This window comes from Pinus tabuliformis, chromosome 3_2, assembly GCF_031772625.1.
Source record: "Pinus tabuliformis cultivar Carrire ecotype Pingquan chromosome 3_2, CPIR1, whole genome shotgun sequence".
Classification (NCBI taxonomy): Eukaryota; Viridiplantae; Streptophyta; class Pinopsida; order Pinales; family Pinaceae; genus Pinus; species Pinus tabuliformis.
The window spans coordinates 711,323,525-711,349,967 of NC_142302.1; the positions used below are offsets into that span (position 1 = coordinate 711,323,525).

The window sequence follows — 26,443 nt, forward strand, 5'->3', positions numbered from 1 at the left end:
TCCATTTTATTTTTTCAAGAACCAAACTTCCCAAATTTTCCCTTTCTTCTTCTCATTGTAGCATAAGCTTGATTTTGCTCACATGCTCCCACATCAGATTTAGCCTTTAGTCTAGATTCTTCAATCTTGCACAGTGACCCTAGATCCTAGAACGGAGAAGATTCTTTCTTCCCATAAATACATGAAGTAAAGTTACCCCACTCCTATGGTAGTGCATTTAGTACAAATGTAGTCATTTCTCTATCAGACATGACTTCTCCCAGATCTTGAAGTTGATCCCTGATTTCAAATATCCTCATAAAGTATGAGGTTATTCCATCTTCCCTTGACATCTTTAGCTTGTAGAGTTCTTGCCTTAATGAGATGACTTCTCCAGCAGTGCTTACGGAATACAACTCTACCAATTTGTCATGGATTTCTTTTGAAGTTTCGAGTTTTGATACATTTGGGATGAGGGGATCCTTGATGGATTCTATGAGAATCCTTTGATCCCAAACTTCCCCTTTCATATACTTAGCATTAGCTTGAGCATCTTCCTTTGCTAGTTTGGGGATTGATCCTTTGACATGTTCCATCACCTCATTTTCAATGAGATTCAAATCTCTCTTTTTGTTCCATGCAAGATATTTTGAAGCCCCAACCAATTTGTTGTTTTCCTTGCAAAAATACATTTTGACAGATTGAAATGTGAACATAAATATGCTTACTTAATAAGATGCTCCTCCTTGCTCTTCCTTAATGTTGATGATGTTGGAAAATGTAACTATGTTCGGTCTTCAATAATGTACTTGAGTCATTATGTAATATACTTGTCAAAAGAATAAAGAAAATAACTTTTATTATTATTATTCAGAAAATCTAGGGTTTGCAACAAACCCTAGTGGAAGCCAGTCATGTTGTTACTTTGAATTGAGTTGTGATTGGTTTTGGTTGCTAAAAGCTCATGTATGAAAACTAGGATCTCGCACTAAATCCTAGTAGGAAGTCTAACATATGAATTATGAAAGTTGTTAGATACATTGTAGATCTATATCTGTTTGATTTGTTTCTAGGGTTTACTATATGATGTAGTAGGTATTGATTTGGGGTAGTATCGGATGTGCTCTAGTAATGAAAATTGGTGGAGAGGCTAAAGCACATGAGATCTCCATTACCCAGAAATGGTTTGCGCAGATTCTAAATAGTTTGGGAGATATTAAAATAATTAATATTTTTAATGGAACCCCTAAGTCTAAACTTAGGGAAAATAAAATATTAATGTAAATTAATATAAAATTGTGTTAGAAGGGTCCAAAAGTCATGGATCAAGCCAAAATTAATCTTATCCGTTGATTAGGGACTTAATATCGGCCATTGAATTGTCAATGAGAAAAGTATAAGAGGAGGCTTGAGGGTCACTTGGAGAACACATCGAGTTGATCAAGAATTCGATTTTCTTGGGCAAGGTTTGTTGAGGAAATCAAAGGAGTGATCAGAGTTGCAGCTGAGGGGCAATGAATACAGAAGCATAGAGGCAGAGATAGTACCAATAGGATCAGCACAGACGCCGAGAGAGAGAGACGCAGAGCCATTCAAGGCCCACGCAGAGGTATGCAGGAGCTGCGCAGTGCCTCAGAGAGCTAGCGTGGGTGACACAGAGGCTCTAAGCGTTGACGCAGTGCCTCAGAAGGCTGGCGCGGGGCGAGTTAGGGTGACGCTGGGCCAGAAAGGGCTGACGCAGTCCCTAGAGGCAAACGTTGGAGATTTCGTGAGGAAGATTAGGAGCTGAGAGCTGTGGGATTGTTTATCCGGGGTTTTAGCGGGAATATCTGCCTCCGACTGAGAGGTACTACTGCCGAGATTATTTTCTGTTGGGTGAGCCGGATTTGGCATCCAGATTGTATTTTGAACTGCTTAATAATTAAAACCCTCAGAGATAGTTGCATCGGTTTTCCTACATTGAGTTTTTCCGTGGACATTGGTCCAAAAACAACGGTGTCACTTGTGTGCTTGTTTTGTTTCCTTCAGTTGATGATTTGTAATGTGTTGAGCATGCACTTGTATTTACTTTCAGTGTTTACATGGTAAATAACTTGTTAATTAATCAGAACATGTAGACAAAAATAAATCAGAAAAGTACATGAAGGGTTTCTAACAATTAGACTCAGAAATTCCAATAGTAGGGTATGTCATACCTCTGGAAGAAACCTTGAAACCCTAGATGTAGTGAAATTTTTAATCAAAATGCTCAAAGTCTTGATGGAGTAGTCTATGGTTTATGACAAAAACCCTAGCAAGAAGTTGAAGAGTATATGTCTCTTGTTTGCAAGTAAGTTTGGGCATCTGATATATAAAGTTGAATGCTTCCGTGATTTTGATATGGTTAACCTCATGCTTTTATAGATTTGGTTGTACTTGCTATCTAAGTTATACAGGTACATAATCTTCAAGATGGTCAAGATGTTCGTGAAGTAAAGTTGATGTGATAAGCATGATGTGAATGATGATGATCATGATAACCCTGATGAGAAGGATGGAAGCCATGAAAGATTCTTCGATGTCGTAAAAAGGAAGTTGAGCCACCTAAAGAGTGCTCCTAGATGAAAAATCTCCCTAAATTAAGAGGGAGCATGGATAAAAGGAATCTCCCTAGTTGAGAGGGAGGTCATATCATAGTCATGATGAATACCTTGAAAGAAGAAATTGGAGAATGTGTTTTGAAGGGTTGCTGAGATAAGAAAGGTCGGATTGATTTGTGGAATATGTTGCTACATGAGAAGTAGGAAACAAGGTTATATGGTTGAGGAATCTTCTGTCAAGATTCATTGGGAAAGCTCTAAGTCCTACTATGAAAAGTTGAGAAGCAACATAAAGTTGTTTGGAAGACCCCGGAGGTTTGTATCTGTTTATGTACATTTGAAAGTTTGTTACTAATTGGGGTTGTGTTTGAACAAGTAAATCCCTTGAAGGTTAGATAGCATGTTTTACATGCTTAAGGTTGTCAATCAGTTTGATTGGGAAGATTTGTGGCCGATCTATTTAATCGGGAAGAATTTGTTACCGATTGGAATAATTAAGAAGTTGAGGCTTTATATGTCAAACATTACCTAGGAGGACATCAGGCCGACACTTTGTGTTGATGTCTAGTTCCTAAGTAGGGAGGGTGGCGTTGTTCATGGAGCTCTGACCTCAGATACACACCTAGATCCCTGGATTGATGGTTAGTAAGTAAGCTTGATGGTACCTAGAGAGGTTGAAAGCTTTAGTCCATCTTAGTCCCACATGGCTAGATTGCCTTGGTTAGGAATCTAGTCCATGGCATTGCGATGCCTAAAATTCTTCATGGTTCATGTGTTCTGAGATCTTCCTTGTACTTGTACTGATGAATACCTCCCTAGTTAAGCATGAGTGTTGAAATTTGTAACTAGGTTCAGTCTTCATTAATGTATTTGAAATGTATTTATCAAAAGAATGAAGAAAATATTTTTATTATTATTTCTATGACTTATTAAAGCATGGGTTTCATGCTTGGGTCATCATGTTTTAGGTCGAAATCCCCATTGAGGACTTCTATGATTTATTCTAAGTCATTAGAGTCATTGTACATTAAAAGAGACCCTTCTTGGGCTTTGGAATCATGTAAAAAGAATTATTTTTTTGTCAAAAATGAATTTAGTCTCATCCACAACAAGTCGGCCTCAAGAAGATCAAGTCGGCTTCAAGACAAGTAATTCGACCTCCCTGGAAGACTATAAATACAAGGCAGTTTGAATTCATTTAGAGCATCTTACTCTCTCACATCTAGTTCGATTTCTTAAGCTGGACGCTCGAAAAATGTGAAGTTGAGAAAGGGCTAAAGAAGGAGTTGGAAGGAAGTGTGAGTTTCTGGAAAGGGATAGAACACCTCAAGATCGAAATTTTGGGGCAAATCTCACTATGTTCTGAGGTGTATCAAGGGAGATCGAAGTTCTCCAAGATTGGTCGAAGTTGTCGCTGCTACTACTTCTAGGTCAAAGTTGCTACTATGTCGAAGTTGTTGTTGATGTTGCTGGGTAGAGGTTGTTTATGAAGTGTTGTCATCTGCAAGAAGGATTAAGGGCTAACTTGGTGTAAAGGGAATCTCTGTCTGGCTCTAGACTCTTGAATTATCTTGAGAAACTATTGAAGGAAGAATTGTTGATTGGGTTTTCCCCTAGATAGGTGTTTTTCCCTGGTTGTCTGCTTACATCTATTGTCATTGTCTTATTGTTTTGGTAATTTCTTGATGAACTAAAAGATAAAAGAAGAACATAAATATAAAAGAATCACAAGTAATTATCTATCTAAGAGAATCTTTCTGCCTTTTTTATTTTCTAACAGTTCTTCTATGGACTTATCCTTTTATACTGTAACATAAAATAATTAGACCAAAGCATACCTCTTCAGCAGTACTCGCAACTGTATCAAATCCAATGTATGCAAAGAAAACTGTTGCAGCGCCACCAAGCATCCCATTGATTCCATATGGGAAATACCTGTCAAAATAATAGATGATCATTATCAATATTAAATATGATTTTAAGTTTTGGAGAAGTACATTAATGACATTAAAATAAGAAGAAATGGAAGGGAAAGTCGTGTCATCATCATAAACACAAAAAGGCATTGTCAATGAACGTTAGATTGAGTTAATTTGTTGTGTTGTCTTGAATCTCAAAAGGTCAAATAATAAAACGAATCAAATTAATTTATGGGTTTGAAGCTTGTTACACCATATTTTGTATGGTGTGTCAGAGAACCATTTTCCATAACACCTGACAGGATGACACCAATGGACTTTCTATGGACGCGTTTGTATATTATGGGCATTATCATGGTGCACATGTTCTCTTTGGTGCCACCCTTATGGTTGACCCCACCCTGGCCACCCAGAGGTATGTGGTATTTATGGAGAATGACCTTTCATGACCAGTTTGTCAAGTCCTTTCACTCCTTATCAACATATTTGATGGATTGGTTATGTTTGTAGCATTGATGGAAGTTACTTCAATTGTATATCATGTATGTTTTTGGTTTGATGGAGACATTTTATCAAGTTGGATCATTGTTGGGGAGATCACATTGTTATTTCCCCTCGCTCAAAATGCTCTAGTCACTACTCTCGATTGTTGCATGGTGCGTTCACATCATGTTCTTAGTTGTTTGTGTCATACAGACATTATGTTTCTACTCTAATTTTTGTTCTTTATATGGGAGACTTTTTGGTAGTCTTGCTTGTATCAACATCAATGTACTCAGCAACTCCATTGACCTACTTTTGTGGTCATTTGTTAGACAGCAATATAATTATGTTATCTCATCTACCTCATGGATATGCTTTTCTAGTGTATTACCTTCGTATCACTGAAATTCATCACCCTTCCATTGTTGTACCTACATATCATTTTCATATTGCTTCACATTTTCACTTTGTACCTATGTTGCAGAAAATAGCCCCCAAGGTGGCATACCCGTACCCAAAACTCCTCGAAACGCCAAAACATCACTAAAACATGACCGAAACACGGCTGCAATGCCTTGGTGGTGTTTCCTGATTTGGAAATGTCGCCGAAATGTTTCAGGGGCATTTCAGCCCAAATCTGCCCCATTTCCGCCCAATTTTTCCCCATTTCCGTGACTTTTTTGCTTCTGTGGGCTCACTCAAGCACGTAGGAAGGTTATGGGGGCCTCCTATGGCCAAAATAGATTTAATATAACACTAAATTTTATCCCTAAGCACTCCACAAATTGATTTATTTCTAATCAATCCACACTCTAGTTCTACTAAAAAAGCAACTTGTTCTATTTTTGTTAATGAAGATGAGGATTAGGATTATGAGATATGTAATTGTAGTTGTCATTAGCTCATGTTATATTTCATTTCCAGCATATATAGCCATGTATAAAGGTTGATTTTGGATGTAAAGTCTCGTGTATAAAGGTTGAATTTTGAATCTCGAATGTACAACCTCATTTATAAAGGATAATTTTCGATTTTGAATCATGTAATCTGTTGGAATATCAATTAGGGCAGCATATTAATTCATATTTTCCATTCATGACAGTTACTTGTGATATTATGTTTCTTCTTGTTTTTTATTATACTTGTATTTTCCATCATCAAATATATGCCAAAATAGTGAAGATCACGACCATGCAAAATGAACACAAGATATAGGCTCCAAGCTATTGAAATTTCTAAGTCTGACACATCAGAAATTCCTACTGCATTATCTGGTTTATATCACCTACATGTTTATTCCTTAACAAGTTATTTAACCATATAAATACTAAAAATAAACACAAATGTAGTCTCAACACATACAGATCATCAATTGAAACAATAGACAAACACACAAGGAACACCGTTATTTTTGGATAATTGTCCCCAGAAAAACCCAATGCGGGAAAATCGGTGCAGCAATTCTGAGGGTTTTATTATTAAGCAGCTTTCTTGAATACAACTAAGGTGCCAAACTGGCTCACCCAACAGAGATTTCTACACAGCAGTAATACCTCTTCTCGGAAGCAGATATTCAGCTTCTCAACACTATTCTGCCCCACGAAAAATTCTTTTGCCGCTTCTCCAGGGTTGTGCGTCAGCCCTGCTAGCCTCTGCGTAGCTTCCTCAATCACTGTGTTGGCCCTCTGGCACTATCTCTGCCTCTCTGCTATGTACTCACTGCCCTTTGCTGCAACTCAAATCACTTGTTCGAATTTTCTCAGCAAACCCCGCTCCAGAAAATTGAACTGACTGATCAATCTTGGTGTATCTCCAACTGACCCTCAAGCCTCCTCTTATACTTTTCCTATTGAGTCTTCAACGACCAAGATTAAGTCTCTAATCAACGGCTAAGATTAGATTTGGCTTGATCCATGTCATTTAGAACATTCTCACCCAGTTTTATATTAATACCCATTAATATTTTAATTTTCCTAAGTTTACACTTAGGAACTCCATTAAAAAATATTAATTATTTTAATATTTCTCTAACCTTGTGGAATTTCCCCAAACCATTTCTAGGTCTTGGAGATCTCGTGTGCTTTAGCCTCTCCACCAATTTTCATGGCTAGAGCACATCCGATGCTACCACAAATCAACATTCCCTCTTAGCGAGGAATGTGCTCTAGTAATTCTCCACCACTAAACATCACACCCATCCTCCAGCAGCAGTACCTGTGTTGATGCTGGGCCTGTTGCCTAACATTCACTGCACTGTTGCTTCCTGTACTGTTGCCCATGGCTCTACCACTGCCACTGCTACATCTGTACTGCAGTTCCCTCTACATCCATGTTGTTGTTGGTCCTTCCTCCCAACACTGCATCTACACTGCAACTCTCTCTCAACATATTGCATCATGTTGTCCATAGCACTACCACTGCTAACTGCTACACAGCAACTCAGTTACCGAGAAGTAAGTAACTAACCTACCCAACTCTAACATCCTTGTCAGTCCGAAAGCCTCCTGATGTTGAAGCTACCTCTGCTGCTATCCTATGCTCCCTCTACTGCCTCTGCGCTACTGCAAACGCCTTTGTGCCTCTCGCACAGCTGCAACCCCACTGCGCTGCTACAGACCTCTGCACTCTAGAACGCCTTGTTCCTCCAACTGCGTCTTGCTTCTACCGACATTTGTTATCCTACAACTGTCATTCGGGGCTCCCGTAGCCGGATATGATCCAAGAGTTTGGGTATCTCAAGGATCCTGCCCCTCATCTTCTGTAGTCCTCCTGACTACAGCCCGATGTCTCCCCGCCTCTTCTCTAAAGATGCATGAGCACTCATGGCACAATCGTCATCCGTCTCGACTTCTTTCTCCACCTTAGCCGGAGCTGCCTTGGAGTCAGAAGCCTCTCCCTTATTCTTCTTCTTGGGACATTGGGTTGCATAATGACCCAGCTCCCCACAATGGAAGTACTTCACTTTGGAGATGTCCTTCTTCTTCCTCTTCCCCTGTTGCCAGAGACGCACCTCCTCATCCTCTTTCTTGATTCGACCCCCTTTGTTGCTACTTCCTGCCTTGGTCAGCCGTCTGATTTCTTCTTGACAAAGAGTTGCCCACATCTCTTCCCATCCTGGAAGATTAGCTCTGCCCAAAATGCTTTGGACAAATGTCTCCCAATCCTCGAAGACTGCATTCAGGGCGGTCCTCACCATGAACTCCTGATCTAGTGTGGCCCCTATGGAAGTAAGTTGGTCCCAAATCTCTTACAACCTACTGAGGTATAGATCTATCTGCTCCCCCTTCTATATCTGATACGACCGCAGCTGATTCTCCAACAGCATCTTCCTCTGCACGGAAGTCCCATGATACAATGTCGTCAAAGTATCCCATATCTCCTTTGTCGTGTTCTTCTCGGCAATATGTTGTATTACATGATCCTTGACCCAAGTATTATAAACTTTGAATTCGCCATTGCATCCTCATACCTTTCATTATCAGCTGGGTCGACTGGGATAGCCACAATTCTCAAGGCAAAGCCCTTGATGCGATGTCTATCCAGAACAGACATGATCGTGGCCTTCCAGATGACAAAGTTGGAGGCCCCTCCAACCTGTCCTGATCCCTCAATCCGTTCATTAACATCTCCGCTCCTTTTCTAGACTCCCTCTGAGTCTCAACTTCCATCCTGGAAGTTCTCTCCTAGAGTCCCTCTAAGTCTCAATTTCCCTGCTGGAAATCTTCCCGCCAACTATCGATCCACTCCTCTCCAATCCTCTTTGCAATTGTAACTCGGATCTGGATTTCATGGTTCGAAATTTGTCAAGGCAGCGACTCCCTCTACCTTGTTTCTGTCCCATTAGGTACCATTCTGCTTCGACAGCAACAGCACCCCACCAGCTTCCTAGTCCACAATCTGCCCACAGCTCCCTATGCCCCAACAACTGAAGAAATTGAGCCTTTCAGCTCTGTGTAATCCAGCAAAGGTTGAATCACTCCTCTAGCAACTGCGTCAAGCCTACCTGACTGAGTAGGATGATGTGGCTCTTCGTGAGCCTCTTCTTCTTCTCTCTGCCTCTGCGCTGGCCCTCTCTCTGGCTCGAAATGATGACGCATGCCCTCTACGTCACTCCCTCTCTCCTGCTTTCTGCTTAGGAGCAGCTCTGTCTCTCGAGACAGCTGCTACTACTACAAATATTTCTGATTATGATGGCGCCTTTAATCCTCCTATCATTTGCAATCCTCTGATACCATGTTGAAATTTCTAAGTTTGACACGTCAGAAATTCCTACTGCATTATCTGGTTTATATCACCTACTTGTTTATTCCTTAACAAGTTATTTACCCATATAAATACTGAAAATAATCACAAATGCAATCTCAACACATATACATATCATCAACTGAAATAATAGACAAACACACAAGGGACACTGTTATTTTTGGACAATCTTCCCCATAAAAACCCAATGCGGGAGAATCGGTGCAGCAATTCTAAGGGTTTTATTATTAAGCAGTTTTCTTAAGTACAACTAGGGTGCCAAACTGGCTCACCCAACAGAGATTTCTACATGGCTATAATACTTCTTCTCCGAAGCAGATATTCAGCTTCTCAGCACTAGTCTGCCCCACGAAAAATTCTTCCGGCACTTCTCCAAGGCTCTGCGTCAACCCTGCTAGCCTCTGCATAGCTCCCTCAATCATTGTGCTGGCCCTCTGGCACTATCTCTGCCTCTCTGTTATGTACTCACTGCCCCTCACCGCAACTCAAATCACTTGTTCGAATTTTCTCAGCAAACCCTGCTCTAGAAAATCGAACTAACTGATCATTCTTGGTGTATCTCCAACTGACCCTCAAGCCTCCTCTTATACTTTTCCTGTTGAGTCTTCAACGGCCGAGATTAAGTCTCTAGTCAACGACTAAGATTAGATTTGTCTTGGTCCATGTCATTTAGAACATTCTCACCTAGTTGTATATTAATACCCATTAATATTTTAATTTTCCTAAGTTTACACTTAGGAACTCCATTAAAAATATTAATTATTTTAATATTTCTCTAACCGGGTGGAATTTCCCCAAACCATTTCTAGGTCTTGGAGATCTCATGTGCTTTAACCTCTCCACCAATTTCATGGCTAGAGCACATCCGATGCTACCACAAATCAACACAAGGCACGACAAAACTCCTCCAAGGAAAACCCAGAAAGAACTTCTATTCTTATAGAATCGACTTCAAAGGAGACTTCCAAGACCAAACCCTAAATCAAACCTCCCACCAAGAACCAAGCCAACCAACGCTATTTTTCCTGTTCAATGTAAGACAAGATCTCCAAGAGGCAGTGAAACAATCTTTCTTGAAGCGAGGAATCCTCTAGCCTTCTTGATCTCACATTTTAATTTTACAACACCTTTCTGAAGTTCGGATTTGTTGCATGCCCAGAAACTCTAGGCTACTCGCATGTTTGACCCTCTTTAGGCAAAAATTCAAACTTTTGTGTCATCTAAGGACCCTTCTCCTTCTTCGCTAGGCTCTTCTAGCCTCTTGAGACCTTCACATTCTATCTCTTATTACAATCAAAATCCACGATGTGTGAGAGTGATGTATATCACAATGGAGGTTGAATTCCTTCCTTATATAGCCTTCCAAGTGGCTTCTTTAAGCCCGCTCTAGGTCGACGTTAGTTGGTTAACCAACTTGTTCTTGGGAACACTCTAGACACTTCCAAATACAAAATAAATTTACTTTTTCTTGATACAAGTGACCAAAAGGGTCTTTTACAATATAACAAGGACTCTTGACTCATGAAAATCCCTAGGAGCATTTAATGGATGTTTGACCTAGTGTCAAATAACTTGAGCATGAAACCCATGCTTTACAAATAATTTTTGTTTTGTTCTTTTACATCATTTTCTTTCGTCTTTTCGTAGATACATAAGAAGTACATCATGACAAGAGTCAAATGACAATTATGAAGACCGAAACTAGTTACATTCTTCAACACTCCCTCTTAACTAGGTATGTATTCATAATTGTCCAACTGATACAAGGACAGTACTCCCTTTGAAAAGTTCTCATAAGAAGAATCAGATCAATAAGACAATTGTAAGTATCAACATTATGATCAATCGGCATTGTCTTTGAGGCCTAACTAAACAAGCTCTACTTCATTAAGAGCATTATGTTGGGAAGCTTTACATGTGATACCAGACTACCTCTACAAGGCACATACCCCATCTAGATGTCCACACAGTATGTCCCTTTAGGACTATTCTTATCTTGGATTCTTGGCACTAAATCCTCAAATAATATTGGTCCTCTTCGCCCACTCTTATCTTGGATACCTATTACATCCTCAAAGAGTGTCAGTCCCTTTCCTTTCTTGGATATTTTATCCTCAAGGAAACCACAGATGCTTATCCAATCCTCTACCATTCTCTCTCCAAGGTGTTGAAAAGTGTAACTAGGTTCGGTCTTCGTATGTACTCTTGATTCTTGTAAATTGTAAAATGTAAAAGAAAAATTATTATTATCATTTTTAGAATGGGTTTCATGCTCAAGGTCATTTTATTTTAGGTCAAAGCACCCATTGAGTGCTTCTAGGTTTTTATTATTGAGTCAAGAAGTCAAAGAGTCATTGTCATATGTAAAAGACCCCATTGGGCATTTTGTAACAAGTCAAGAGAATAATTTTTTAGTCAAAATGTCAAAAATACCCCTCCAAGGCCAATTCAACCTAGCAGCTAAGAAGTCGGCCTAAATAGGGCATGTCGTCCTCCTTGGAAGTCGATATATAAGAGAGCATTTGACCTCCTTGAAGACTCACTCATTCACTCATCATCCAAGCGAAGAAGACAAAGAAGAAGGCAAGTGAAGGAAGAAAGAAGAAGGAAATCGAAAGTTTTGGCTAGTTTCTCTCTCCATCTCTCTCACACAATGTGAAGGCAAGGATAGGGTTTTGCAACTACAAAGTCAAATTTTTCAAGTTGCAGGAAGAAGGTCGAAATTGGTTGAAAAAACGTCTATTATGTCACCTAATATCCCTAGAAGAGAAAGCAAGCCAAGAGGAGTAAGGAAGCCTTGGAAGCCCTAATTTCTCTCTCACGTGTGGAAGCGGAAATTGTTACAGGGGCAGAAAATTTCAGACCTACAATAGAGGCCGAAATTCTATAGCTGGGGGTCGAAATTTTGCAACTAGAAGAGATTTCACTTGGTTTGACTTGGATAGAAGAAGCACACCATCAAGACGATCTGACTTGGTCTTGGAAGGGTATTGGTCTTGGTCTAGAAGTCTTCGAATTCGTCATTTGAAGAATCTATAAGAAGAGAGGATATTTGCGGGTTTTCCTCTCAAAAGGAGAGGTTTTGGCTCTGGCTTGCAGCCTACATCTTGTGTCCTTGTGTACTATTGATCTTCATGTTTTTGGTAGTTGTTTGATGAAAGAACATAATAATACAAGAAGAAGCTAATAATCAAGAAAAAGTAAAAATACATCACAAGCAGTTATCAAGTCTAAGAGAAATTACCCTAACTATAGCCCTATTGATTTCTCAACATGGAATCAAAGCTAAGGTTGTCAAACGGCATGATGAAGATCACTACATCTTTGAAGAAGATATGGAAATTCTCATTGAAGCAGTTCTCTATGATGACAAGATACATCAAGCAAGGCATAAAAGCATTTAAGGATCTCCTATCATCAATCAAGACCTCCTCTACCAAGGACAAAGGATTATTCTCAACACTTACAAGTACTTTGGAAGACAAAAATATTTGGGTAATTGACAGTGGAGCATCTAGACATATGACAGGTGAATATAAACAACTAAAGACTTTATCAAGATGAAAATCCTCTTATTCGATTAAACTTGGAGACAAAAAGAGTTATGCAATAAGAGGAATTGGATCAACTTCATTGGAGCTCGAAGATGGACGAAACGTACATCTCAACAACATTTTATTCGTTCCAGGTTTGAAGAAAAATTTACTTCCTATTTCATGCTTAGAAGATAAAGGAGATAGAATTGCTTTTCTAGATGGAAAAGTAATGGTGTGGGATGTAATAATCCTAAACAAGAATGGAAGTGATATACAAAGCATGCAAACAATCCAACAATCAGAAAAACGAAATATACATTAAGCACCCATGGAAACACTGGAAATAGAGAATTGTTGAGTCATTTTATTACTTCTTCAGGAGAAAAATACAATAGTAAAATAGAATAGTGCACTTGGGCTTGGCTCAATGGACAAGCTTGACAAAACCTAGGTGAAAAAATGTTGAACTGAAGGCTGCTACAACTGCTGCACCAAACTGAACTGCGTTGCCCCAGAAAACTGCTCTGTCTACTGACTTCGAAGGGTTGGAATCACTGCTTCCCGTGATCAAAAAATTATGAGATTTTAGCTCCTTGCTACTTGGCCTAAATCCAGAAAAACCCACGAAGGAATTGGCCAAATGTTGACCTCGGAATTTTGGCCCAAATTCCCCTTAGCTCCTTTCGCTACTAGCTGAGTTGGGACCCCTGTTTGACCCATTAGATTTGCCCAAAAAATTATATAAAATCAGGAGTGTGATCCTTGCCCAAAACCCAGAACAAACCCAAAAAGGGTTTCCCTTGGTTCCAACCTTCAAAAATTGACCTTTCACAACTTGGCCCTCCTCCAATTTCGAATTTTGTTGTTATGACTAATCATGTCAATCTCTGCTCTCCCAACTCCAACAATCCTCCTCAAATAGCCCTCCAAGTGATCTCCTACTTCTCCCGGCCAACTCCAACTCTACAATTCCTTCCTCCAACTCCCACGTGAGCCTAGTGGTGGCTCTCTGCGCAGGCCCCGGGTAACTGTAAATCAAACTGTTAGGATCCTAGCTCTGTTGGCTCCAAAACTCACAAGAAAGGCTGACCCTTTGTTGCTCTCCCAATCCTCTAACTCTCCCGGCAAATGCTTGATCACTGATAGCTCCAAACTCCCCCTGTGTATTCTCCAGCTAGCCAGAAATACACACTCCCTGTTGTGGCTAAATGGTAGTGTTGTACACACTCCGGAACTCTTGAAATACTTATGGAACTGCCTCTCTAGGGCGGGCACGGATGGTCCCCCGAAGTAGAGGTTGAATCTCCCGCTTGAGAGATTCATGGCTAAACAGCTGGTTGACTCAGCTAAACAGAGCGAACAATCAAGTAATTTTGATTGCAAGGTGTAAGAATGCATCCAAATGAGAGCTCTCTCCTCCTTTTATCTTTGTGGGCCTTCCTTGCCTCATGTGGGCCCCTCCATCCAACACTTCGAATTCCCTCCAAACCATTTGAATGGCCTAGTTCGAATTCCCACGTGGGTGGCCCCCACCTTCCACTAGCAACCAAATTAAGTCGAATTTCCTCCTAAGTCCCTAAGTCAAAAATGTTGGGTTCCTTCCCTTATAGCCAAAATTGTCCAAAAATGTGTGGAAACACCTTGTTACAAACATGTTTGAGAAGGGACATGACAGTCCCAAATGTTACTTGTCCTCAAGCAACCTCAAAGTTGGATGTTCCAAAATATGCTCACCCTCCCAAGTGACATCCTCGTCCAGAAAGCTCCTCCAATGCACCAAAAATCGCCTGTCCTCAAGAAATGCCTAAGCAAGAATCCTCTCTAACTGTTCCTCCCCACTGTCACTGCAAAATGTGGCAAGGTCCCAGATGTGCCACTAGATCGTGCCTGACCTCTGCACTGTCCTGATATAAAAGAATCCTTCAATACTAGGATCCCAGACAATCTTGTCCAACATGAAGCTCCCCTCGCTCCATTCACTATCCTGCCCAGTGAAAGTACCAGAAGTCCCCTGCTCCATCAGTGACTCGCTAAAGCCCAATGGAAGATCTATATGATCTCCCCCTGCAGTAGTCGACGCATCCCTAAAGGTTAATGAGTTGTGAAGAGCTGTGATGCCCCAGTTTCCTGCTAGTCCCAAAGTGGTGCCACCATGCTGATGCTACACTACTCTGACTATGTCATACTCCCCATCATGCGCAGTCAATATCCTCCTCTCCTGGAACTCGATGGTGGAGTAATGAAAGAGGCGAGACACATCCTGCTTGGGCATCTCCATGGCACCAAGGCCTACCCCTCTAAATCTAACTCCGAACCTGTGCAACAACAGAGAATGTTTGCCTCTCCATATGATGAAACCCTCTGTGAACCCCCATGTGTCATCCCATGAGTGAACTATATCACCTTCTGCCACGACTCCGCTCATCATGAGTGATCTATTGATCAACTGAATCCCTGCATCCCATAGCCAGACCTACTGCGGCATAGCCCTGTCAATGGATGGAATCCCTCTGGCCCTCGTCTCTAGTCCCTACATGTGATCACTACATAGGCTCCATATATCGCAGGCTAATCTGATGCATGTTAATCTTCCCTATGCCTGCCACTGTGTAGTACCGATGATCGCTAGGAGCCACATGTGCCAAAGAGCTACCCCCTGAATGCAACCAAAAGATGGGTATCTGATACTCGTAATCAACTCAGGGTATGTGGACCCCTCCTGTCCCTGCCAACCATCTCCCCTGGGTCTGCCATCCGCCCTCTCGATAATGTGCCAATACAATGTCTGGAGGTCGGACACATACTAGAAAGCTGCCTCAATCGTACATGGTATCCTCTGCTCATGCATGGTCCTGACATGCCTTGTGGAAAGAGTGACACATGTCTCCCTCGTGACCTGCTCCCCAGGCGTAGGCTCACTGATGAACGATATGCCACCCCTGCAGATGATCAACTCATCCCCCAACCTGTGGTTGTCAACTCGTGCACTAACCCAATGCCACCATTGAGAAGTCTCTCCCCTAGTGCGTTGAGTGTCATCCCAATATCTCGGGTGAGCTCCCTATCCCCAGCTGCTCGCGCCCATAGTGTCAAAGGACAACAACCAAGTCGTTTGAATCTTCGTCGATCTTGAGTGAAGTACACCCAAAAGTATGCCTGGTGTCTCCATCCATAAGTCTCCTTGGAGGCAACCCTCCAAGACCTCATTGTGCAACACCATATGCCCCTGCATCCCATCGACTATCCCTTTAGTCCTCGACCTGGCACTGTACCCTACAGCCTATCCCTGTACACCACTGGATACCCCGTGCTACTGCTATACCATCTGGTACCGTCTCGTATCCTGCCTGTGTCACTGTATCTAGCTCTCCCCACATGCTTGATGGGAGGTGATTCGCTCAATGCAAACCAACATGCTACATCAAAGTTTCAAACAACCATGCATCTCCATGCTCCTCTGCAGGCCACTGCTCATCACTGCACACCTCTATACCACACTGGATGCTAGGTTCTAAAATTGGGTATGTATGCATCAGGCCGTATCCCTCTGCATAAGACTGGACTCTGCGGCATATCCTTGTGCACCCCTGGGTACCACTGCCTACTGTCGTACCACCCTGTATCATATGCCATCCTGCATGTGCCAACGCATCCACCAATCTGCTAGTAATCCCTCCATGATGTGGGCTACATCTCCCCATCTACCCTAAAAGACCTGAGAAGTCTAACTCCTCACATGCCAATGGGAATGACACTATTGTGCTTATTCTCAATAGCTCCAGTGTCCAATATACCAATGAGAGAGCACCGTCTCCATGTAATGCCCTGTCCGGTGGTCTACTGATGCCACCTCCTCCTACCAGCTCCTGCCATAGTAGGCTAATCACCCTATGACTCCATGCACAATCAATATGCCAAGACAACTCAAGAAATTGGTTTGCTCCCTTTTCAAATCATCTTGTCACTAGTGTTGTCCCGGGCTGTGATGGGGATCTGAAAATGTGTGTGGGCCCAAACATCAGATCGATCACGCAACTACTACTACCACCTAGCAACTCTATGATGTGATGGGAAATGCCACCTAGATCCCAACAATAGTCTGGCCCTCGAGTCCCTATGGTTATCCATGGCCTCTGCTGAAATGTGGCCATGGATGTATCCAACCGCCTAGCCTGCTCCATCAGGTACCAGCTCAGTACCTCTCGCCACCCAATCCCAAAGGAGGGATCGAATGTACAATCCCCTGTGGAAGAAACAAGCCCTCCAAGCTAATGCAGTGTCATACTCAGCTCATGTCACTCAGTCCTGCTAACCTGACCATCCCCTAGGGTATGTTTAGACAACGCTGCCTCCCTCAATCCAATGCATAAGGGTGGGCTAATAACGTTGTAGATCTCGTTAATGTGCCTCTGAAACGAACTATGCTAAAATCCCAACGTGCAGTCTCTATGTTGCCCCTCATCAATGGCTAGCCCAAAGGATGGTTGCACATCCTCCTCCATCATGGACTCAACATGAGCCTCCAACTGCTCCTCCATAGACAATCCAACACGCAAGACATGCTCGCCAATCAGCTGCAGGTGATTGTCGTCTGGTAACTCTGGCATAGATCTAGATGCCTTTGTACCTATCGGTTCCTCATCAACTGATGTCTCCTGACACCTCATCAACCTGTGGTGTGCTACTATCACCTGAGTACTCAGTCACAACCACGGATACCTCAACAATGGATACCGCTAGTGTTTTCACTGTAAAGGATTGCTAGATGAGCATCCTAGATTTGTATTCAGAAATTTCTCCTGCATAATAATAAAACCCTCAAAGTTGTTGCACCGGTTTTCCCGCATTGGGTTTTTCCAGGGACTACTGTGTCCAAAAATAAGTGTGTCCTATGTATCTTGTTCTTTGTTCTATTTTCTGTTTCATGAGATCACATATTTAATTAGTGTAGGTTGCAAAAGTAATTTGCTTCAGTATTCAGAAGAAGAATAACTTGATGAATGTAATTTAAAAATCAAGTAGGTGAAATAGATTTAGTTTTGTTGCAGTAGGGGTTCCTTGGACTAGGAATTTTCACATTGAACACTTCAAAGCGGCAAGGTGGTGCTAGGGTAGCTTGAATCCTAGGCAAGGTGTCGAGCATCTTTTCAGTTGGAGCTGACAAAACCAGAGCGTTGGTGTGTCCTTCCAGTTGGAGCTGGCAAACAATGGCATTGGAGCGTCCTTCCAATTGGAGATGGTAAACTAGGGCGTTGGAGAATCCTTTCAGTTGTAACTAATAAATTAGGGGGTTGGAGCCTCCTTCCAGTGGTAGCTAGAGAATCTTGGAAGTTTAGCTTCCCACTGATGTAATCATGAAAAGACTTAGATTAAGAAGTACTGTGATTTTTCTCCCATAAGGGTTTCCACCTAAAAATCTAGTGTCTACTATCTTTGATACTATGCATTTTTGAATGGTGTTGATTTATGTTTTGATCTGATGATAATGCTAATTAATGCTTTGTAAAGTAAAAATTAACTAATTGAAGAGAAATATTGATTCACCCCACTCTCAGTATTTCCAACACAATCCATGTTAGAAGCTCATGAAATTGTTTTTATGGGGGGTAGGCTCTAATGCCTCCTTCCTTCCCTAATGGATTATCGACCTCAACCTTGAATTCCTAGAACTTGTTGAATACTTCATCTTTAGTCTTCATGAAATAGATCCATGTCTTTCATGAGCAATTATCAATAAAGGTCACATAATATAAAGAGCCACCAATAGATTTCACAGACATGGGACCACACACATCAGAATGGATTAGATCCAAAATTTCTTTGAACCTACTATCACTGCTAGAGAATGATTTCTTGACATTCTTTCCAAGAGCACATCCTTTACATACCCCTTCATTATCTACCTACAACTTGGGCATGCCTGAAACCATTTGACTCAAAGAAGGAAAAGCTTTGTAATGAAGATGGGCATACCTTCTATGCCACAATTCACATGGATTGATATCCTTGTGTGTCAAGGCCTAAGGAGGTTGACTTAGGAGTTTATACAACCTTCCTTCATGAATACTAATGGTTCTAGCATTTTCTATATTAGAGCCTTTAGGCCACACAACTACTTTGCCATCAATAAATGCTACTCTATCACCTTTATCTTCTAAACATGAAATGGAAACCAAATTCTTTCTCAAACTTGGTACATAAAGTATGTTGTTGAGATGAACGTTCTCTCCTAACTCCAACTTGATAGATGTAGATCCAATTCCTTCAATGGGATAATTGTTCTTGTCTCCAAGTTCTACCTTGTGTGATGAACTTTCTTTCGATAGACTTGAGAGATGGTCAAGTTCTCCTATCATATGCCTTGATGCACCACTATCAATCACCCACATATCATCATCTTCAACAGAACCTGTAAGAGCAGAGAAGTAATAGAAATCTTTGTGACTTTCATCCTTGACTTTCTTGGGATGTTCCTCATCTTCTGTTGTAGATGCATGATGTCTTCCCTTTCTCTTCTTATCGTTTGATGCTTCAGAACAATTATTTCTATAATGTCCAAATTTGTGACATCCATAACATTTGACTTTAAACATGTCTCTCTTTCCTTGTGGATTGGGTCTTCTACCTAGATTTCAATTTTGAGAGCCAAACTTCTTACTTCCATTATTCCTTCTAGATTTTGTAGCAAAAGCTCGAGATTCTCCTTCATCAGGTCTTTGGATCTTTCCTTTAGCTATAAGCCTAGACGCTTCTTATGTATAAGTTGTCCATAATTCTTCAAAACTTGGTGTATCCTTTCTAGCACAAATGCCTGATGCAAACGCATCCCACAATTCTGGTAGTCCGTTGATTGCTATAGTGATCTATTTAGATTCAGAAATGACTTCACCAATGCTTTGGAGTTGATCTCTTATGTGTGTTATTTTCATGAAGAAGGAGGCCACAAGTTCATCCTTTGACATCTTTGTATCACGAATTTGATTCCTTAAAGACATCTTTTTACCAATGTTGTTAATTGAGTACAAATTAACAAGAGTATCGTAGACTTCCTTTGATGTAGCCAATTCTGAAACAAATGGGATTAAATGGTCCTTGAGAGATTCAAATAGAATTATTTGAGCCTTGAACCCACCCTTCCTAAACTTCGCTTTCTCTTCATCATCATCTTCATCTGGTTGAGGTACTTTGCATTGGACATATTGCAAAACTTCATGTTCTTCTAGGCCAATATCAATCTTCTTCTTCCATGCTTTGAATTTAGATGCTCTTTCATGTTTGTTTCCTTGCAACTGGGAGCCATTTCCTCGGAAATCTTGGACATAGAGATAAGAGACTACTTCTTTGAGAGAGAGAGAGAGATTCAGCAAGGTGTGATCTTCAACTTTCTTTCTTCACCAAAGCTATGATACCATGTTGAAAATCCAAGTGCAATGCAAACTAGCAATTACTTCTAAAACTGATAAATTACTTGTGATGATTACATATCTTCTTTTAGCATTTACAACTTCTTCATCAAGCAATTATACTTTTGAAACTCAACCATACAAGAATAAAAAAAATAGAGATCGCAAGCAAAAGAGTCAACACAAAGTTTACCCAAGGAAAACCCGCTTAGGGAAAAACCCAGCAATCCTTTCCTTATAGAATCAAGTCAACAAAAGAGACATCCACGTCAAGATGATAGACAAACTGACCAACAAACCACCAAGATGCCAAGTCAACCCTCCTCCAAGACTCCTCCAAACCAAACTCAGTCAAGGTCTAAACTAGGCCTGCAATAGGAGGCCGAAATTGGGCCTTCTCTTTCCATGGAAGTTTGGCCATATCACAGAAAAGTCACCATAGAAAACTCGGCCTATTCCTTCCACACGTGCGAGCCTCTTTTTCTCCTCCTTTGACTTAGTCAACTTCTCTTTGACTTCAGCCTCTTTCCTTTGTTTGGGAGCAGATGTATTTGTGTTATGTGTGAGTTGAGTTGTGTGTCTCATAAAGGAGGAACAAATGCTTATATATAGTCATCCAAGAGAGTTGAATGGGTGCCTCCAAGGGGCCTGGCCGACTTGAACAGGAGGGGTCGACTTGGTCATCTTGTGGAGCAATGACACATAATACAAATTCAAATTTTCCTTTTTGGAACGTCTTGAAGAACAAACCTTCTAATTTTCTCTGAAAAATAAAAATAGTATAATTTTCTTTTGAGCATGAAGAATATGTTTTAAAATTTGTTTCTGAAACTAGCATGGAGGACATGCTTATAATAAATACATAAATGATGAAAATATACATTATGAAGACTGCCCATAGTTCTAAAATTCAACAGAAACATTCAACTCCTCTTGCTTGGTGTTGGATTCACTTGATGTTGTACCCAATGGACCTAGGATGCCCCCAAGTTGGCCTTAACACTGATGGGCATTGTTTGATCTGGAGTCCAAATAATGATGGTCATCCTTAGGATGACAAGGGAAGGACTCGTACTCACTGTTGGAGCCCCAACACTGGAGAGAGATAGTGCCATATCACCCATCTAACCCTTGAGAGGATGACATAGGGCATGTTAAATTTCCACTACCCAAACGTTGTTATTAACCGAGTGAATTATTTCGATTACTTATGCACAACAAAATTAAATTTTCAATTGAAACTTGAAAGTAATGAATCAAAACATGAACAACGCCATTCACCAAATTCAAATGCAACAGAACATATGAGAAACCAATCACAGAAATGACAAATATTTTTGGACAAATGTCCCTAGAAAAAGCCCAAGATGGGGAAAAGTAGTTTTCAAGATGAGGGTTTTATTATTAAATCTTTAGCAAATCTGCTAATGAGAAATTGCATGTCTGACATTGGCCAATCGATCATCACTCTTATTGATCAAATCAGCTAGGAAAATCCCACGGCCTTCCTTCTGCAAACCATACGGCCCTCAAGAATCAACTCGGCTCTTGTACACATCCCTCTCTCAGCCCACACATGCAACCTAGAAGAATTCAACCTCCTCTAGCAAATGGCATGGACCCTTCACATCCTGGAGAAAATCTCGACCCCCCTCTATAGAAAATAATTCAGCCAGCAAAACCTCCCTCTGAAACTCAGAAGCTAGAAGTCTCTCGAATGAAGAATAAACCCTGAAAAAATCCTTCTCAATTACTGTTGTTGAAACCCTCCTGGTGTCACACTGAAACTCACCCAACAATACTCAACTCAATGTGCTCCAATGCTGCCCATTGATTTCCCTTTATAATCTCTCATTCACAAATGAACGACCAAGATTAGAAGTTATCTTGTCCCAATCAATGGCTAAGATCATCTTAGAAACTTTCAAGAAGCTTCTAGAGGCAAATCGACCTTATCTCAACTAATGCCAATTAATTAACCAATTTTCCTAAGTTTTAACTTAGGAAATATTTAAAAATCATTAATTAACTTAATTAAGACATTTTCCCTAGGTGAAACTTAGGAAAAATTACATGGGCTTGGAGATAATTCATTTCTTTGTGTTCCTAGCCTTAGTGACACCTCTCAAGGCTAGAACACCTATCCGAGCTACAATATTTTACAAGGCACCTAGAGAATGGTTTTTGGACATTAAGGCACTTTGAGGTACTTCTTAAGGTCTCCCCTCAAGTCTTGGAGTTGATTATGATGATGGGACATATCACTAGCCCATCCCACTCCTTTCATAGCATTTATGGCTCAAAAAGGAGATGGCATCATGCTTTTGGAGGACATCAACCCACACATGTGGGAATTTATAGCATAGTTTTATTGTTTTGAGCTATGGGATTGGCTTGTAACACCATGTCTTGTTAAACACTCAAAGTTAAACTTTTTTTACGGCTTGTAGGCTTAATATTTTTGTAAAAGTGAAGGGATAGAACCCATATAAATAGAGGATCCCTCCACTCACTCTTTTCATGATCATCACACATGTGAATTCGGCTCTCCTTCTCTAGAATGTGAATTGCCTTGTCTTTTCACTAGTAAAGATGTCATTTTATGGAGCATCTTGCTATTGGAGATTGATTATTGCGTTGGAGACATCTTTTTGGGATTGAAAGAAGGATTTTCTTGGATGCATTTATAAGTTTATTGTTGATCTTTCTATTTTTTGCATGTGAATGAACATATGCTAGGGTTTCTAAATGTTCCATGACTAAAAGCATATTGTTTGTTGGAAATCTTGGTAAAATTGTGCATGTTAAATATACTCTTCGTTGAAAACCATAGAACAACTCCTAATGCACATCTTCTATTTAATTTCTCCCCTCACAAAAAAGATAATTAGGGTTTTACAAGAGGAAAGCATATTTTCCCCCTTACTCCAATCAATTTTCATTTTCCTTTGAAATTTGCCCTAAAACTCCATTTGCCCAAGTAGGATTAGGCACTAGGCAAGGTTGTGTTGATAAAAAATCATCAAAATCAAAATATTTTCTTTTCTTTTATATCTCTTAGGATTTTTAAGGCAAGCCACTAGGGATTTTCTAGGGCTAATTTGGGTGGATGTTTGTTGATGAAATTTCAAGTTCTGCTTCTATAAACCTTTTAAATATAAAATATAGCTTTAATTGTGGCAAAACCTCCCTGAATAGGGTTGATTTCATCTTTTCTAAAGCAATTTTGTGCCTCAAAAACCCCGATCCCTAGCCAAGCTTTAACTTGAAGCCTATTTGAGGCTTCACAACCCTTTCCTTAACTTCTATTTTTTAAGGTCCTCTTTTAGCATTGCATATCAATAAGCCCTAGCTTGTATAAGCCTTTAGCTAGTCTAGGATTAGAATACATTGCTCCTTTATAAAGGAGAATTGAGCCTTGTCCAATTTAGGTGTATTTCCCTAGTTTACTCATATCACCTTGAGCCTTATAACTAGATTACCCATGTAGGTGAATATAGGGAAGCCTCACTTGTGGTGAAATTCTAAAACATAGCATGAGGAAGATTGTTGAGGTTACACTGGAAACCTCTCCTCATTGTTGCCATAGGGTCGGCCCTCGCCTTATGAGCCCCCCTCATAAGGCGTATGAGCTCTTGCGGCGACAACCCATATTGTAGATAGTTGTCCCAAAGATGATAACTAGCATTCTCCACATACCATAGCTCCTCAAATGCCTCTTTTATATCACACCCAAACACCTTACCAACATTCTCATTTGATGATGGTGGTAGAATACACATGAGGTACATTAGCAATTTTTTTTGTACAGAGTGTTTACATTTTAAAATTTTAAGCATTTAGGTAAATATCAAGGGTTGAAGTCAGATAATAGGTCATGATGCTCAAAAATTATGTGTGTTGCCTTATTTCACCATGGTGTTCATGTGTAACCACCCTAGGGATTTTTTTTCACTATCCACAAGGGGCACGAATAGGAGGCCTAGATAGCAATAGCATGTCCATATCCTTCCATACTTAGCACTTTCCATTTATCTCTCTATGTTGTCCTTTCCTTCAGTTGGTTGTTGTCAGTGGCTCATGCTAGTTCCTTATGGTCTCTCATCCTATGAGAAGAAGGGGCTTGGAAATACCCAAAGATTGATGCTGCAAGATAAAAAGGAAGGAAGAGAAAATGCAAAATTTCAAAATGCAAAAGAAAGGCAAGAGGTGAGTGATAAAGTTAAAGGCCAATATAAATTGATTTCTACCTCTTCATATGAGACCATCACCCCTTGTCCCATGCACATCACACCTATCAAAGTAAAGGGACTTAAAATAAACATACCAACCTGTATGAGCAATGAATTGCCCATACTAAAAATGGGGGTTTAAATGAAATTAATGAAAGCTTGCTAAACAAGCCAATCAAGGCAAAGTAAAAGTCTTAGTAAAGGGTGGAAAAATGAAGGCCAAGGAAAGGGTAACTCAAGAAAGAAGCACTCCCTCTATAAAGGCACTCATGGATGATGGTATTACATAGCTCACATATAAGACTATAACACAAATAATGAAGTGCACCCTTTTAACCATATCACTTACCACTTACACTATCAATTGAAGGTTCGGCCTAAGAATTGTCCCTCCCCTTCGGGATTTTTTCCTTTCATTGTCATTTGGGAGCACTTAATAGGGGTAGTTGATGGCCCTCCCATACCTAGATTTGGTAAATTGCATAAGTTCATGAACTAGTCTAAAGTTTGAAGAAGATACCCATCAATTGGAGGGTCGGCCAAGAACTGCTCCTCCCCCTGGGGATTTTTTCCTTTCCTGGTCATTTGGGAGCACCTAATAGGGGTAGCTAATGGCCCTCCCATACCTTAATTTGGAAAATTGCATAAGTTCATGAACTAGTGTGAAGTTTGAAGAAGATACCCACATGGATTTTGCAATTAGTATGATTCACTTTTTATGTCACATTGACTCTTATATACATGTTGGTTGATCTCACATAATTCCTTGAGCTTTGCTTGATGATGATGCATACATGGACATGGTCCTTTGGAGAAGTTTGAACAAGAATCAAGATACCTATTGGCTTTTGCATTTAGTATGATTCACGTTTTATGTCACATTGACTCTTGTATGCATGTTGGTTGATCTCACTTGATTCCCTGAGCCTTGCTTGATTATGATGCATACATGTACATGGTCCTTTGGAGAACATTGATCATCCACTCCCACATTTCATGGATGATGTTGCATGCCCTTTAGATGGCACTTGATCATGGGTGTTGAGGCCTTAGTGATGAGTGTTTGACCATGAGATGACTTTGCACCTTACTTGATACACTCCACTCATTGGACCATGGATGTTGCAACTTGGAGCTAGGACATTGCACACTTGAGCTCGGCATGTCACTTGGAGAGGGCATGAAGCCCCTTGACTTTGTTGTATCCCTTAATGATGTTAGCCCTTGGATTGATGATGTTGGACTTGGTGATGATTGTACACCTCTTTGGAGAGGTCATGGAGCCCTTCTTCTTGATGACATCATGGTGATGATCTCGAATGTTACCCATATGACGAGGCACTTGTTTGAGTTGACTTAGCACATTTAATGATGAGGTGGCACTTTTCATGATGTGACATGACTTTTTTATGAGGAGGCCTAACCCCTTGATGATACATTGCACTTTTTGGAGAGGGACACAACTTTTGGACCATTTACACCCCTTTTGGAGATGTCACCCTTATGAGCCCCCTACATTCACACATGTGGTATTTTTGGAGAACATTTTCATGTTTTAGCATTGTATTTTCATTTTTGAGGCTATTTTTGGGGTTGGCTTAAGACCTATCCACCTTGTATCATGGAATTTGAATATTATAGGGGCTTTTAGTGGATATTAGCAAAACAAAGCTAAGTGCTTGGTGTCCCTTGTATGAATAGGGGAGTGCTAGCCTTCATTGGAAACATTGTTGAAGGTGGAGATTCATTCCTACTTGTCTATTTCTTCTCTTACATAATTTGCTATAGATGAATGATTTATGCGCTATATTGGAGAGATGATCTATGAATGCTTTTTCAAGTTTTGAACAATGATTCTTGACTAGAGTTTCATTGATGAGCATTGGTTTGCCTAGTAGTGTTCTTTCTAAATCATTGTGGATATGTTTATTGAATGTATGAGGTGTTAATGTGCTTACAAGTGGTAAAAGTACATTTTTCCTTGTATTTCTCTTAAATAGACCTTATCTTGTAAACCCTGTGAAGCATTCTAGTGGAGAACCATCCCTT

At 40.5% G+C, this 26,443-nt stretch overlaps 1 protein-coding gene across 3 annotated transcripts in view; it reads right to left on the reverse strand.

Moving 5' to 3' along the window:
- LOC149182627 (cationic amino acid transporter 3, mitochondrial-like) overlaps positions 1-26,443 on the reverse strand; it is a 240,575-nt gene that overhangs the window by 158,323 nt on the left and 55,809 nt on the right. For all 3 annotated transcript variants that reach the window (XM_089416902.1, XM_089416901.1, XM_089416900.1), the window contains exon 6: positions 4,397-4,493. In XM_089416902.1, the coding sequence (XP_089273028.1) occupies positions 4,397-4,493 (97 nt within the window). The remainder of the gene's footprint in view (positions 1-4,396; positions 4,494-26,443) is intronic.